The sequence below is a fragment of the Portunus trituberculatus genome, chromosome 17, assembly GCF_017591435.1.
Source record: "Portunus trituberculatus isolate SZX2019 chromosome 17, ASM1759143v1, whole genome shotgun sequence".
Lineage (NCBI taxonomy): Eukaryota > Metazoa > Arthropoda > Malacostraca > Decapoda > Portunidae > Portunus > Portunus trituberculatus.
In genome coordinates this window covers 18039700-18052199 of record NC_059271.1, presented here as the reverse complement: position 1 = coordinate 18052199, position 12500 = coordinate 18039700, and the positions used below count along the sequence as shown (strand labels likewise).

Genomic DNA, 12500 nt, shown 5'->3' with positions numbered 1-12500 from the left:
CTGGCTTGTGAAGCCAGCGCTCTAACCACTGAGCTACCGGGCCGTGTGTGTGTGTGTGTGTGTGTGTGTGTGTGTGTGTGTGTGTGTGTGTGTGTGTGTGTGTGTGTGTGTGTGTGTGTGTGTGTGTGTGTGTTTGTGTGTGTGTGTGTAATTCACTGTTTGATCTGTGTGTGTGTGTGTGTGTGTGTGTGTGTGTGTGTGTGTGTGTGTGTGTGTGTGTGTGTGTGTGTGTGTGTGTGTGTGTGTGTGTGTGTGTGTGTGTGTGTGTGTGTGTGTGTGTGTGTGACGAAAGATTACACCTACTCAAATATTAAACGGAGTACAGTGAAATTGTATGTTCCATGACACCCTCTCCTTTAAGTGACAGTATTTCTCTCTCTCTCTCACTCTCTCTCTCTCTCTCTCTCTCTCTCTCTCTCTCTCTCTCTCTCTCTCTCTCTCTCTCTCTCTCTCTCTCTCTCTCTCTCTCTCGCTGGTTCTGCTGCCTTGTCTTCATGTTCCTTTCTCCAATATTGATTGTTTTGAGCTTTTAAATGTTACGCTTATTACTTATTTATTCAACTATTTACTTTCTGCAATTACCTTTATGGAAGCGTCAAGTTGAGCTTGTTTAAATACCAATATTTGTAAACATAGCTGATGTTTGTTATACGTCAAGAAAGAAAAAGAAATGTGGTCAATTCATACCCCCTGAGAGGTCTTTTTGCCTACCTATGTACGCAGCACACCCACACACACACACACACACACACACACACACACACACACTATAATCTGATTGATCAAGTTCTAAGCAGTTATCAATAAAGTTTCCTACAGTTTCTTTTCTTATAATAAATCTACAATTTTCTCTAAACCTGAGACATTTAATGCTACGACGAAGCAAAGGGAAAAAGTGTGTCGGTGGAGAGAGGGAGTGGGAGGGTAGAGTGCGCCAAGGGACCGCAAGGATAGGAGGTTTAGAAGAAGGAGGAATATCGACTCCTCACTAAGTGTTAAGATGATGATGATGATGACTATTAATTCAGCTTGTCCTCCTTTTTCATTTTCGTCTGATTTTATGACAAGTCTGGTCAATTTTCGTCTAACTTTATAGTAAGTCTGGTCAGTTTTCGTCTAAATTTATGAGAAGATAGTTAATATTTCGTCTAACTTTCAAGCAAATCTGGTCAATTTTTCGTCTAACATTAATTAAAGTGAGCTTCGTCATAGGAAACAAAGATAAAAGTACTTCATGATAAATTAATGTTTCTAAAAAAGGATGAATTTATGTAATAGTTTTTTTACTGTCTTGCTAATAAAGAACGCAACAGAAGCATGCTTTACTACAGAACCATTTGCTTATCATCGACATATTATTACCATCACTTCTACGCAGTACCACAGGAGAGTCCATCCAGGTGTGGGATTGCGAAAGTAGGTTAATCTGCTACGAATTAACTTTTTGCTTTACCCTCTGATAATATTCGCCCACTTATTCGTCCGCTGGGTGCGTCCCTCGTCCCATTACTTTAGGGAATGACACTAACTTGCACGTGGATGATACTGGCTTCTCTTCTTCTAACGTGTTTACTTCTCTGTTGGTGATGCTTGGAGATTAAAGTCCCTTATCAAGATTTGCGACCATCTTATGCATCTTATCGAGAGGATCAAGAATTATAATGCAAAAATAGATTAAAGTGTAGCTATATAAGTAAAGTTGTCAGTAAGAAAGCGTGAGAATAGATAGACCGAATGAAATTTCACCATTCATACGGCAAACTAAACTTTTGAAAAATTTTATCTCCAAAAACAGAAAGCTATCAGAAAACGAGGGAAGAAATCTTTATTTTAATAAAGACTTAATTTATTATTTATATTTCGTGGGAAGTGAGGTGAAGAAACTGCTCCTCTCACTCCCTCAGGCAATATGCAAATCCCAAAACACCTCTCACCTTGTTCACGTCCTCACTATGGCCTGATTTTACGACGTAACTAACGAGAGGGCGACGTGAGACAACACCAACGCCCTGGCAGTAAGTAGGTTACAGGATGGAAGAAGAATCATGCTAAGATGACACTTTAGATCAGGTCAAGCAGGGAAGGATGGAAGTAAAGAGGGAGGGAGGAAGGAAGGAAGGAAGGAAGGAAGGAAGGAAGGAAGGAAGGAAGGAAGGAAAGAAAGAAGAAAGTGGGAAGAAAGGAAGGAAGGAAGGAAGAAAGGAAGGTGGGAAAGAAAGAAAGGGAGGGAAGGAGGGAGAGAGGGAGGAAGAATGGAGAGTGGAGAGGGAGGTGTAATGATTCATGAAGTATATTATAAAGTGCAATAGTTTTTTTGTCATTCTCAAAAGCTGGACACACACACACACACACACTCTCTCTCTCTCTCTCTCTCTCTCTCTCTCTCTCTCTCTCTCTGTGAAGATAGAGAAGCATCAAACAAACATTCCGAGCAGCTCACTTGATGTATACTGGTAATCTAAACAGAGAAAGCATTCCTTACACTTAGATCCTGCCTTGATTCCCTCCGCATCTCACTGGCACTGGCAGCTGTTAATTCCTCGTCTAAACAACCTGAAACTGTGATCGCATCCTTTCAACCACTTTTTTTCCTGGAGAGAAAAAAAAAGATGATCATTTATTACCCGGCATGTAACGAAGGGATGAAACAAAGACTGCAATGCCTTCTTGAGCAGATAAATACAGGTTGGAGAAAAATGGGAACACACACACACACACACACACACACACACACACACACACACACACACACACACACACACACACACACACACAACTGAAGAGAAAATGGATAGTGTAGCTTCGCCAGTGACCCAGTTTCGTGTCACTACAAAATTCATGGACGCTTCTATTTCTGCGTCCTTTTATTATTTCGGAATTACTAATGTCTTTGTGTGTCTCTGTCGGAATACTTAGCACCGCGGCCTGTGTCCCTCCACAGAAATACTGTCGTTTGATGCGAAGCGTGTTTGACAATCACTGTGATCAGAAGGAACGTTCTGAGATTATTCAAGCATCGTGTTTAAGTACTGTGGATATTAGTAATTCTCTCTCTCTCTCTCTCTCTCTCTCTCTCTCTCTCTCTCTCTCTCTCTCTCTCTCTCTATATATATATATATATATATATATATATATATATATATATATATATATATATATATTTTTTTTTTTTTTATATATTTATCTATTTATCTGTCTATCTATCTATCTATCTATCTAACGGGAAATGACACCGGAAAATCACTCGCTGCCAAAGTGTGATGATGCAATGAAGACCAAAAATGTCGGGAACAGCCGCAAAGTACGTTCATAACTTAGGTATTATTTATTACATGAATGCTGACCCACATGTATCACATTCTTTTCTAATACATTATGCGATAAATGCACTACGGAAATATGAAATAAGCAGCATTTCGACTAAATTTATAGTGAAATAATCACAATCCTACAGTTAGATTATATAACCACTGCGTCGCTATGATAATTTGTCCTTTATCACCAGGTCATGCATTAATAATTGATACAGTTATCAATATGAGAGCATCGTAATACGGCCTGAGAAATCATTGCACTTCTGATTTCTCAAACTGTGTTCGCCTGATCACTCTACCGCATAAAAGAAAAAGAAAAAACAATGGCAGAATTAATGATAAAAGGGAGGTTAAAACTAGGGAAAATTCAGATTAGATGAAAGTGCCCCTGTTTACCAAAACAGCTTATCCACTCTTTGCATTATTTTTATACGACTAAAAACAGAAATGAATGAAGTAGACTAGTATAGCGTAAAGTTCGGGGCCTGCCAGATGTAGATCAGATGATCTCATAAAGCCTTCTTTTTATATATTATGCTCTTATAGTCTGTATTAATGAAAATTCTCATTCATTCTCTTGGCAAGAAGTTGGCATGCATTACCTTCACAAGGTTACCAGACTGAAACAACAATAAATTAAACTAATATTGGAAGTTCCCTCTTAATCTCCTAAGACGATGTTGTGCGTGCATAACGCATCTTATAGGATTTGCCCTTCACGTATAGCAAACATGCACTTTGGTCTAGGTAAGGCATTTCTATCCGTGTATTAATATGTAAGCTATTCCTAGTCATTTGCACAATTACTCACCCACCAAACAACCCTATTTCCTCCCGTCCCCACACACACATGCAAATACCGTCTAAAAAAGGATCACACAACAATAGGACAGCTTTCACACAAACAACACTGCATCAAACTGCCTGAGGAAGGTGGCTATCTTTTCTCGCCTCCCACGCACTGCCGGCGCCGCCTCGAGAAGTGACCAAGACCTGGTGTGATAGTGATATCAGGAAGATGTCTTCACCTTTAATTGTCTTGTGTGTGTGTGTGTGTGTGTGTGTGTGTGTGTGTGTGTGTGTGTGTGTGTGTGTGTGTGTGTGTGTGTGTGTGCGTGCGTGCGTGCGTGCGTGCGTGCGTGTGTAAGTGATATGTATCCTGTTCTCTCTCTCTCTCTCTCTCTCTCTCTCTCATTCAGTTAGTCATGTGTCACTCTCCTACTAGTATTTCATAATAAATTTTCTTACGCCTTTTAACAATACGTTATTGGAGTCAACACTCACTTTCATATATACAAGGCACGGTTCCGTATTAACTCTCTCTCTCTCTCACACACACACACACACACACACACACACACACAGGAGTCGCTCGAAACCACACTCTGCTACACCGCCACCCATACCAGCACATCTTCATTCTCCACCTACACCAGTGAGTCGTCCTTAACGCCTGGCGGCAACTACAGTGACGTCACATTGGGAGATACTCTAACGTAGCGATCTCTGACGTCAGCAGCGCGGTAGCCAATGAGCGCCACCTTGTCACTATCACTCCTTCAAGCGTCCAATAAGCAAGCAATACGTCATGAATACGTCACACTCGCCATGCCATTCATGGAGGGCGTGGGACGGTCTTATTACACCCACATTTAAGGAGATACATTTTTCAATGATTTGTTAGTCTTAATTTTATATAATGTTTGACTCTCTCTCTCTCTCTCTCTCTCTCTCTCTCTCTCTCTCTCTCTCTCTCTCTCTCTTTATGGCAATGATACTGGTAATAGTTACGAGACAGTGATTACATTGGCGAAGATGGAGATAATTATGTAACAACAGAAGAATTATTACTAGTAACCTCTCTTCTTCTGCAGCTGCTCCCATTTTCATATGGAGTCGCTGTTCCTCACTAGTCTTCTCCACAAGGCTGTCCCCAACTTCCTCTCCACTCAATCCTCTCTCCATCAGGTCCTCTCCGATGCAATCCTTCCACCTTTTCTTTGGCCTGCCACGTCGTCTTCTTCCCTCCACTTCCATATCCAATAGTCTTCTGTCGACATACCCTTCTTCTCTCCTTTTGATATGACCGAACCATCGCATTCTCCTTTCTTGTACTTTTTTTGTTACCTCCGTTACTTTGGCTGTTCCTCTTATAAAATTATTTCTACTTTATCCCTCTTTGTCACACCAAGCATCCTCCTTAACATTCTCATCTCAGCAACCTCCAACTTATTCTCCTGTGCTTTCTTTATTGGCCACGTCTCCGCACCATATAACATTGCGGGTCGAACCACCGATTTGAACACTTTTCGACCAGCAATGTTATATGGTGCGGAGACGTGGCCAATAAAGAAAGCACAGGAGAATAAGTTGGAGGTTGCTGAGATGATAATTATTACTAGCAACAATAGTAGTGATAATAAAACTAAAAGTGTCGTCCTCAGCAGCAGCAGCAGCAGCAGCAGCAGCAGCAGCAGCAGCAGCAATTACTAACAAATCACTACCACCATTTTGTTGCTTGTGTTGTGAAAGTGTTTTGTGTTCTTGTATTAGCTTCATCACCACCACCATCACCGTTATTACCACCACCATCAGCACACAACATTCGTCACTATCATCGCCATTACCACAACCATCACCATCAAAATCGCCATTTCCAACATCCTTCACAATCTGGCTTTCTTCCCCATTCCTTTCTTCTCTTTCCCCCTTCACTCCTAGTCTTCCACAGCCACGAGACCCCGAACTTTGCGGGGAAAACTTCCAAGAGGAGGCTCATTATTATATTTTACGTTCAGGAATTCGTTATTGAGTCACGTGCCCCTCGTGACGTCACTGCTAATTGTTCCAAGTCTAAATCCCTTAATTGGAAGCACACCTGATAGGTAGAGGAGAATTATGTAGAATAAATAAATAACACATGGTGATGGATAAAAAAAATGCCAGAGAGAGAGAGAGAGAGAGAGAGAGAGAGAGAGAGAGAGAGAGAGAGAGAGAGAGAGAGAGAAATTATATTTCTTCATTCGTTTCTTTTCAATGTAAACCAATTAGATTTTTTATATGAGGAAATTCATGATTACGTATCTAATAACTACTAAGACTCCTGACCTGCTGGAGTGAGGGGCACAAAAAATGTCTCGTCTACCGGGAAGGTGTCTGGCGAGGAGGACGCGGCGGGGCAGCCAACACACTCCTAGCATGGCTGCCTCAATACACAGCACAGGCGGTTCCGGGTTGCGTAATAGCGAGTCGTGCTCATAATTTGTAAAAGTTCATTAAATTACCATTTACGTAAACTCATCTTCCAAAACATATGTCTCTACAGTTTTTTTTTTTACCAATTTAATTACATCTCAAAAATAAAGGTAAAGAAATGGAAAATAACATACTTTAATTTTTCTATAGAGAAAGAAAACATTTCCAGCGGAGGAATGGAAAAACAACATAAAACCTGAAGTAACAGTTTTCCACAAACTACCACAAGGCACATACTATATCCAGATATTTCCAGGACAAGCTCAGCTGGAAGTCATTAGTGTTTTGAAGAACATCTCCACAATTCCAGGTTCATTTAAGCATGAACAATGAAAAAAAAAAACCGCGAAATCCCAAACATTGATGCGTAAGGACTTCATAATTAGTCCTTATTAGAGGAGAAAGCCTTTAGAATTGGCAATCTTCATCGTTTATTCGTGTTGGAGAAGTGGGCAGGTATTTTATCATATCTTACTCAATCTAGATAGTTACATAGTTTTAGACAGGTAGGTGGATAGAAGTGTTTCGTCTAAGGACAGCGACGTGAAAGAATGGCGGCTTCTTACAGCTTCCTTTTTTATCAAGTTCCAGTGAGACACTTTCCTAATCAATAAAAGAAAAATTATATCCAGCACACAATAAAGCAACTGAGTTCTGCGAGAGACAAAATACTTCAGTTAGTTATCCTGCAAATGAAACCTGATTCGTTATTTCAATTATTATCAATTGCGAAGGATGAGAGAGAGAGAGAGAGAGAGAGAGAGAGAGAGAGAGAGAGAGAGAGAGAGAGAGAGAGAGAGAGAGAGAGAGAGAGAGAGAGAGCATACACAAAGGCAGCATTTAGCAACTCACACTCAAGGTAAAGAATGTTAACCTATCAATGCCTATGCGCACGCCCGTAAACACACACACACACACACACACACACACACACACACACACGTGTAGCCCCTGTTCACCTAGCAGTGAGTAGGTACGGAATGTAAATCGAGGAGTTGTGACCTTGTTGTCCCGGTGTGTGGTGTGTGCCTGGTCTCAGGCCTATCCGAAGATCGGAAATAATGAGCTCTGAGCTCGTTCTGTAGGGTAACGTCTGGCTGTCTCGTCAGAGACTGCAGCATATCAAACAGTGAAACACACACACACACACACACACACACACACACACACACACACACACACACACACACACACACACACACACACACACACACACACACACACACACACACACTTCACACTTCCAGCATTCACAATTCTCGTTTATAACTCTTCCTTGCATATCATCAATGAAAAAATCAAATTCTGGTTTACTAGTTAATCTGATCGTATATAAAATTTTCAGAGTCATCCCACCAGAGGACCTGCTGCCATGGAGGGTCTCAGCGGCTCTCCTGAAGGCGATGGTGACAGCGAGGGCAGCGTGCGAGGAGGAGTAGAAGGGAAAAACAATAAAAGCGGTCCCTGGACTCAGACGCCGCGGGAAAACGCAGAATCTGAGGCTAACGGAGATGAAGGTGGTGAGGGAAGCCCGGTCATTCGTCTGTTGGTGCTTGGAGGACACGCCGTCGGAAAATCAGGTAACTCAACTGATATTTTAAAGCCTGTTTATAATTTACGCCACTTGAATAACATAATTTTTTACAGCCTTTACTATTTTCATATATGTCACTGAAATCACAAAGTATGTTCTGTTTTCATGTTAGACCGCCAAGGACAGAGCACCTTTAAACAGTTCAAAAATCATGTTATGCTTAGATTTTATATAAATGAATTTCAAATATTTTTATTACTATATATAATTATTAACTTGGAGCACAAAATACATTCGCCATCGTGCGGGCGTCTCGAGCTCCTCGGTTATTTGCTTACGCTTGACTCTCGCCTGTGATAAACAAGGGAGAAAAAAAACAAAAAAACTTTTGCTTCCCATTTTCCCTGCGAATGTTTGGATATTTGTTGTTTTCTTTTTTTCTTCTTTAACGTTAACACAAAGATTAGGCTTCTCTAAATACAACTCAACCCATATTTACGCTCTAAGCGCTGCCTAGAAAACACTTAGAAAAGTCTCCTTCCTCTATAATTAAACCTGCTTACTACTTTGCCTGTGCCTCTTGAGATATTTTTCTTTTATTTCTGAACAAACTTCTGACGCGCCTAAACACAGCTTAATTCGTATGTACACTGAGCGTCGTGTCCAGACGACAAGTCTTACACAGAAAGATCAAGGAACTCAGCGCCGGAGTACCAAACTCCTTTGATGGTACATTCCCTATGTCTACCGCACAATATTTCCCTTAACTAAATTTACCAAAAAGTCTCAACAACCGGTAATCACCGTAATAAGGCGACTAGACAGACACCATACAATCACGTACCCACGAGATAAGCCGCTACAGCCTCGGCACATTTCTAAATCGTGTCACGGCAGTGTGCAGAGGGGCACAAAATTGCGGCTTTACTTCAGTACGATACAGACCCTACAATTTTAAGCGCTAACCTGTCATTACCGCATCATTATCTCATTCCAAATTCTGAATTCATAACAGCAAGTTCCATAAGTTATATTATGGATCATCTTCAATTATACCACCTTGCTAGACGTGAGTTAGTCTGAGGACGCTTTCTCACTTATTCCTCCCCGACTTCCCTATTTACCGGTAGTGAGGCAGCAGACGCCGCCGCGCCCACTCTATGAATATTACATACCATTTTTCATTACTTGTCTCATAGGCGGTCAACCAGGCGGTAAGGGAAGAAATTTCTCCCCTGGCATTAGCACATCAAGTCTTGTAGAGTACACCGACCCACATGTGTCGTGGGGCGTGGGTACGGTGGGGCAGCGATGAGGAAAATAGGGAAGAGGAGGAGGAGGACACGATGGTGGTGGTGGTGGTGGTGGTGGTGGTGGTGGTGGTGGTGGTGGTGGTGGTGGTGGTGGTGGTGGTGGTGGTGGTGGTGGTGGTGGTGGTGGTGGTGGTGGTGGTGACGAGTACTCCAATCTTCTCCAAACACAACTATTCGCTCTGACGCAAGTGGCGATGACAAATCAATCACACTTGGAACTCGCCTGTTGACGCTCTATGTCTGCGGATTCGTCTTCCTGCATGAGTGTGTGTGTGTCCTCATGTAAAAAAGTCGGCACAAAATTACTGGCATTCCTCCAAGTCCTAATTAGTGTCTGCAACTCTACGCGTATTGGTAGTTGTATAAAAAAAAAAAAAATTTTATAATGCCTTAATGAAAAAAAAAAAATGTGACCACAGAATTGTTAGAAATATCTCAGAGATTCGAATTTTATAAGAACAAGTTTATTAGTGAAAAGCTTGAAAAACTAGATACAGATTTTCTCATTCGCAAATTCTGACATTTTCGAAATACTTATCAAACATTTTCTAGGATTTACATGAGAACAAGTATACGGTACTATCATTTTACATTATACCTTTATAAAATTCCAATTAACCTATATAATGAGAGAGCAGAGCTGAAGCGCGGGGAGTAAGGCGTGGGCAGGACTCAGGCTTGAAGCGGATATGTCTGATTTCAAAAGTGATGTAAAGTGACGTAGGAAAAAAAAAATAGATTAAAAAAGCGATGCTATTCTATGCGCATGCAAATACTGAAACACACACACACACACACACACACACACACACACACACACACATCTATAGATAGATAAATTGGTAGATAGATAGATGAACAGGTAATAAATAGATATATAGATAGATAGATACGGATGAATAGATAAACAGATAAATATACATATAGATAAACATATATGAATAGACAGATATGGGCACGGTGATTAACACATACACTCACAAACACACACACAGCCAGATGACCGGGGTTCGATTCCCCGGCCGGGTGGAGATATTTGGGTGTATCTCCTTTCACGTGTAGCCCCTGTTCACCTAGCAGTGAGTAGGTACGGGATGTAAATCGAGGAGTTGTGACCTTGTTGTCCCGGTGTGTGGTGTGTGCCTGGTCTCAGGCCTATCCGAAGATCGGAAACAATGAGCTCTGAGCTCGTTCCGTAGGGTAACGTCTGGCTGTCTCGTCAGAGACTGCAGCAGATCAAACAGTGTGAAACACACACACACACACACACACACACACACACACAGAGAGAGAGAGAGAGAGAGAGAGAGAGAGAGAGAGAGAGAGAGAGAGAGAGAGAGAGAGAGAGAGAGAGAGAGAGAGAGAGAGAGAGAGGGGGTCAAGGACCGATTAATTTCATCGGCAATATTTCTTTTCATTTCCCGCTAAAAATCTAATGCTAAACAAATTAGGGAAACAACCTGAGTACCTCACACGAAATTACCAGAATTACAGGTTTGTAATTACCGATAAGCATGTCAATTAATCACTTATCACCTTGAACTGTTAACTTGGGAGGAGAAAAGAAATATATGCAAATAAAACGGACTGGTAAGATTAACAAGGATATACTTAATGAGGTGAAAATACAACTAGAAAAATCGGAGACAGACAGACAGAATCTATGGATAACACTGAAGGTAACTGTAAGAAGAACTGGAAAAGAGCCTAAGAAGAAATGGTAGGACTCAGTAGGTATAGTGTGCGAAGTGGTACAGTGGTACAGTGGAACTATGCATGCTTTGGGGTCCGAGGGTCTCCAAGCGCACGGGTTCGAATCCTGTTCACGGTCCGAGTGTAGGTTGGACTTCCTCACTCGGGGCAACGGTTTCCTAGCAGTTGGGCTTTGAGATAGGAGGTACCCTAAAAAGTATCCCCTTTAGCCCATAAATTCCCGTGAAAACTCCGCATGGTATGAATAAAAATAAAAAGTGTTACGATGGCGTGTTAAAACTAAAGGCAATGTTATGGGCATAAACTATAGGAATACTTGGCTTCATTGTTCACATCTATCTAATCATCCTCAGAGATTATAATACGTGTAGCGTAATTTTCAATGTGGCTTTATATGACGTTTTATGTGGCGTTATGTGACGTGGCGTAAAGACTTCAAATGGCGTGGTTTTTGGTAGCAACGTTCATTGGTATAGCACTATTGGAGCTGCTTACAGGTGTTGTAGCGTAGTATGAAGGAAGGAGGCTGACAGCGGCGTGGTACCGTGGCGCAGTGGTAACAAGCATGGGTCATGAACGATTAGAAGCCAAAACAATTATTCACGTTGGTACATTTCTGAAATAATTTTGTCATTCAGCTTGTTTGGAGTGGACGACTGACAGTGCTTACTTTCTTCATTACCATCATTATTATTACTAGCAATGTTATCATTATTATCATTTTCAGTAGTAGTAGTAGTAGTAGTAGTAGTAGTAGTATCATTATTATTATTATTATTATTATTATTATTATTATTATTAACATTATCATTGTCATCACTGTTATCATTATCATTATGTGACAGGCCTCCCGAAGGCATCTGGAAAGGTCATTGGCACGGCTGCGGTCACGCCTCTCGCTACATGTTCTCACTGATGAGACAAAAAAAAAGATGGAGAAAACAATCAGACAATATCTCTCGAGCAGCCAATAGCATCCATCTGCTTTTATTTTCCGTCACACAGCCGGTACCTGGTGATAATGAGAGAACAAAACTTATATCAGAAATACACGTGCTCTCTCTCTCTCTCTCTCTCTCTCTCTCTCTCTCTCTCTCTCTCTCTCAGCAATACATCAATTCGCCAACCGCTAATACTTCCGTGTGCATTAATGAGGCTCTTTTCAATCATAGCAGTTTGATTATTGTACTTTTCTCTCTCCTACAATGCCTAATGATCATCCTATTTTTATATGCTCATTGGTGTACTCGATCGCAAATGTAGTTTAACATTTCTGGTCTTGCATCCTTTCCTTTCCCTCTTTCCATTCCTACATTTATCCATCTCTCTTATTTCTTTCCGTCCCCTTATTTTCTCTACCTTATACTCTTT

The 12500-nt window shown here is 41.2% G+C and overlaps 1 protein-coding gene across 2 annotated transcripts in view; it reads left to right on the top strand.

Moving 5' to 3' along the window:
• Window positions 1-12500, top strand: part of LOC123504978 — a 94126-nt gene that overhangs the window by 59092 nt on the left and 22534 nt on the right. For both annotated transcript variants that reach the window (XM_045255963.1, XM_045255962.1), the window contains one exon: window positions 7915-8149. In XM_045255963.1, coding sequence (XP_045111898.1) covers window positions 7915-8149 — 235 coding nt within the window. The remainder of the gene's footprint in view (window positions 1-7914; window positions 8150-12500) is intronic.